Genomic DNA, 5,120 nt, shown 5'->3' on the forward strand with positions numbered 1-5,120 from the left:
GTTATTAACAAAATGATAATTTGCCAGATTCCATCAAGACTGCAACATTTTCAAATACCGCATAGGTAGAGTTTTCAGCGAGAATTTAATTTTAGTATTATTAGTGAGGGTGCTAAGATCGCTAAAATTGCTTGGAAGTTGATATACCTCCTAAAGTGAACATTTCAAGTTCGCTAAAATTAAAATACCAATTTTTAAGGTCAAATCGCTAAATTTGCTTCTCGCTAAAATTTCATTTATACGGTAGCTTACACAGCATAATACTTGATTTGAATATATTTTATATTGATAAAATCAAAAGGATGGGAAACAAGTTCTGTACAACATACTAAGTTCAATCCAATGACCGAGTGTCACTTTATTAAAAATTGACACAAAAGTTATAAATAAAACTACTAAATCGTCAATTTGTCATCGTATCAAATAAAGATGGTCTTTTAACACTCAACATTTCATTTTCTTGTTACTTCTGTAAAATTACATTTCATAATTGTTCATTTTTCACAGATAAACTTTGACTCGTACGAACAAGGACAATCGATCCACTTGAGTTCTAATCTCAGCAATAAACAGTTTGCTCTCTGCTTTCCGTTTGGTTCACCGAGATATAAATTCCAGTCCGTGTAAATCATTCTACTGTTAGAATGGTGCCAGTACCATGTGCCCTCTGACCCTTCATCTGACCCTTCAGTCCACCAATCGTTAACTAAGGAGTTAAACAGTTATTCATGTATGTACGTATTTTTACACTGTATATGAATTTCATACATAATTTGAAGTGTGCATACTCTACACAATTAAAGATCGGCCTGTCTTTTTTGTGAAGTTTTCTTCATATATGTGTATATATATCCACTAATTATTTCTTCATTTCTTGTTAAAAATAATAATTGGTAATCAAACAACGGTAAATATTAATTCCTTCATTAAAGAGTGCATTTTAACACCTGTTCAACGTTTCAGCAAATAAAATATATTATCAAATTATTTAGCTAGAAAAGATAATACATATATGTAAACTGTAAGCTAAATGACGTGTTTGCTGAGAAATACGTAACAGTTACTATGTAAATCAATTACATATTAAAAATAATCACCTTCATCTTTATGGTATTTCATTCGATCAAAAATCCAATTGTTTTCTTCTTCGTTGTCTATTGCCACGAGACGTGCATCCACGGATTCACAATACATCTGAATGAAATGTAATGAAAAAATTATAATTATTTTTAAATGGTTACATGCAAAACGAATCCGTGGTACTGAAGCCCGTTGAGGCCAGTTCAGAGAAAGAAATATATTTTATTGCGTTTAATTGCAATAATTATTGCGTTTAATCGCAATAATTATTGCGTTTAATAGCAATACTTATTGCGTTTTAATGCAAAAGATTGCGATTGATATTTTTCATTGCGTTTAAACGCAATAATTTTGCGATTAAACGCAATACTTTTTGCGTTTAAACGCAATAATATTGCGATTAAATGAAATACTTTTGTGATTAAACGTAATAATTTTTTGCGTTTAATTGCAATAATATTGTAATCAGAGATCAATTAGCCAAAGATTAATAATAATTACTATGGTCCGATTTTTTAAAAGAAGAACCGTTTGGTTCTGTTTTTTGTAAAATGTTGCAGTTTTTTGAATATTGAAGTTAAACAATGGCATCCTAACGACCACAGTTTCTTAAACCTATTAGAACCCTACACTTTTAACGAAGCCTTTAATCCATTGCTGCATGACGCATCACAGCTAATTAAGAATGTTTCAGTGGTATTAATAGACATATCAATTTGGTAGTACACATCGATCAATCTGTTTTCATTTGATTTTAATTTTGATTTCATATATTCTATCTTCTTCGTTCTCGTGTTTACTGTATGTGATCAAAGGAAAGGTTGTGATAACACAAAATATACATAATATGTACATGTACATATATATAAGTCTAAACATTTCATCGATTGTTTCCTTAACCCCTTTATGCATGGTTTAAACTTTGTGACCGCAACGTGGATGGGGTGATGGCTTTTCGATCATTTTTCTTTTTCAGTCTTTTATTTCAAAAATAATTTAAAATTGTTTGCATATTTTCAAAGTTTAAAAGTAGAAAAAAACAACAAGATAGGAATTGTACTTTGTGTTTGTAAGGGAATAAAGATATCTATACATGCTAAAGCTATGTTTCGTTCTTAGGTTGTCTTTCTTTCTACAGACCAACACTTCTTTCTCCTCTGTAAATCCACACCAATGATTTAACCGTTCAGAAAATAATGCTTGTTCAGAAAAATCTGATTCTATAAAGCTAAACAATACTAACACAATCCTCTCAATTATTTACTGTACAAGACAGAAAGAAGAAACAAGAGACCCATGGGCCACATCGCTCACCTGAGCACTGTAACTTCGAAAAAAGCAGAAATCATATCATTGAAAAGTTAAAACCCAAAAGTGGTCCCAACCAATCCTTATCCTGATCAGTCATTGTGGCCCCGCCCTACCCCCGGGGGTCATGATTTGAACAAACTTGAATCTACACTAATTGAGGATGCTTTTATATAAGTTTCATCTTTCCTGGCAGAGTGGTTCTTGAGAGAGAAGATTTTTATCGAATTTTCATATATACATGTATTTCTATGTTAAACTCTGATCGGCCATTGTGGCCCACCCTATCCCCAAGGGTCCTGATTTGAACAAACTTGAATCTACACTGCCTGAGGATGCTTCCCTATAAGTTTCATTTTTCCTGGCAGAGAGGTTCTTGATAAGATTTTTAAAGAATTTACCTATATATTTCTATGCTAAACTTTGAGCGGCCATTGTGGCCCCGTCCTATCCCCGGGGGTCATGATTTGAACAAACTTGAATCTACACTACCTGAAGATCCTTTCATATAAGTTTCATCTTTCCTGGCAGAGTGGTTCTTGAGAAGAAGATTTTTTAAAGAATTTTCCTATATACATGTATTTCTATAACATTTGATCGACCATTGTGGCCCCACCCTACCCCCGGGGGTCATGATTTGAACAAACTTGAATCTACACTACCCGAGGATGCTTTCACATGAGTTTCATCTTTCCTGGCACAGTGGTTCTGGAGAAGAAGATTTTTAAATGATGCCATTAATTTTTCATTTATTCATTATTATCTCCCGTTGGAAGAGGGCTTGGTCCTTTCTTTGAACAAACTTAAATTCCCTTCACCCAAGGATACTTTGTGGCAACTTTGGTTGAAATTGGCCCAGTGGTTCTTGAGAAGAAGATGAAAATGTGAAAAGATTACGACGACGACAACGCCAACGACAAAGACAACAACGACAGACGACGGAGAAATTTTGATCATAAAAGTTCAATTGAGCCTTCGGCTCAGGTGAGCTAAAAAGTATCAGTATGCTTGGGTCCATTGCACTCTTCAAAGATCAATAGAAATGGTTGCTTTTTAATACAAAGATTATTGCGTTTAAATGCAAATAGTATTGCGGTTGAAATGCAAAAAAATTGTTGCGTTTAAACGCAATAATATTTTTGCGTGTAATGTTTACCTTTGCCGTGTTCCAGTCTTTTTTATCTTTAAAGAATCCGTAACAATTCATTGCATATTCTTCCCAACCCGCAGGACAACCTGTGGAATTATCAGGATCAAAAGAAAATCACAAACATTATGATATTTATGGGATTTAACAGCATGAAAAAATTTCACAAATTCTTGTGATTAGTTGTTTTGGTCCTTTTTAATAAAAATACACAGAATGATGAAATTTTTGCGAGGAGAAGTGCGAAATAAAGAATGAGCAAAAATAAAATTCTCTTCAACCAAGATTCATTTACAGTATTTTGACGAAAAGTAAAAGAGAAACCAAAAAGTTTATTAACTTTTTTCCCTAACCTTAGTTTATGAACTGAAAAGCTATAATTGATTTTGAAAACAAAATTTAGAAAGTGATTGCAAAAAACAAATGATTTTTTAGCCTAATTTCAGACATTGTGACAAATTTCAAAATTAACCACCGTCAAACAGTTAAAGGTGTTTCTAAGTTTATAATAACACATTATATCAAGGCAAAGAGGATAAAATTCATGGATTTTGTTTTCTATGCGTTAAAACATAGAAAGAATTTAAATTCTAAGGCAGAAAAAAATCTTAATCCGAATAACTTTTTTATAACCAAGTTTATCTGTGTAAAGGTGGGACAAGGTAGATTGCATTCTCCGGATAACATCAAATCAAAGTCCTTGGATACTTTTTTTTTCAATCCAAAACATTTAAATCGCATTAGTTATAGTTTTTCTTGATAATTTAAGATACTGAGTTCATAATTAGCAGGCAAGTAGCATCGATTTTGAAAGTGGGGGGGGGGGGCAGCCACAGAATTTTTTTTGACCCACCTGAAACAGTTGACAACCAAAAGAAAAAAAAACCGGAAAATTGCCCAAAGTCATAAATCCTATTTCAATATCCATTTTTTAGCTTACAATACTATATTTCCTTCATATTACTTTACTTTAATATAAAGTGGGGGGGGGAGGCAACCAGCCTTTCAATGAACATTTTCAATAGTAAAAGTATTGCTGGCCAAAAAAGTGGGGGGCTAGGCCCCCCTGGTCCCTCCTGTTGCTACGTCCCTGATTAGACCCCCAAAATATGTTTTCTTTGAAATATAAACCTAAAGATAATGTTATATAATGACTACTTACCAACGAACATTTCGAAGTAAGACCAATATCTCTCCTCTGAGATTTCGGAGGATCCGACCATTTGCAAAGCATATAACATGAGACATTGCTTTGATTTAATGTTGAACAGAAACGCAATGCAGTTTACAGTTCGACTGCATACAGCTGCACACATTACATTAAATAAAGTCTCTTTTATGGTTTGAGCCTCGTCTTCGGTATAATCAAATCGCTTTCTGTATGTAAATTCTGATTTCGAGGATAAAACACATACACATGTACTGAAAATTCCAACAATAGTTAACAAAGAAATAAGAGGTAAGTTACCGTAGTTTGACATTCTTGGCTTGCAATGCTACACTGTGTTGAAGCCCTTTACAAGCGCATGTACATAAATTATGTATATTCCCAATTTCTAACAATTTCTTTCTTAGATTAAATTTC

At 33.1% G+C, this 5,120-nt stretch overlaps 1 protein-coding gene across 1 annotated transcript; it reads right to left on the reverse strand.

Moving 5' to 3' along the window:
- Positions 1-494: 494 nt before the first annotated feature.
- Positions 495-4,758, reverse strand: LOC134259852 (perlucin-like protein). Its single transcript, XM_062742452.1, has 4 exons — positions 4,698-4,758; positions 3,545-3,624; positions 1,098-1,194; positions 495-706 (listed from the first exon to the last, which is right to left on the reverse strand). Exons 1-4 carry the CDS (start codon positions 4,756-4,758, stop codon positions 495-497), a joined length of 450 nt encoding a protein of 149 aa, XP_062598436.1.
- Positions 4,759-5,120: the final 362 nt, after the last annotated feature.

The sequence above is a fragment of the Saccostrea cucullata genome, unplaced genomic scaffold (assembly GCF_032062105.1).
Source record: "Saccostrea cucullata isolate Sc308-1 unplaced genomic scaffold, CSIRO_AGI_Scuc_v1 ctg17696, whole genome shotgun sequence".
NCBI classification, from domain to species: Eukaryota; Metazoa; Mollusca; class Bivalvia; order Ostreida; family Ostreidae; genus Saccostrea; species Saccostrea cuccullata.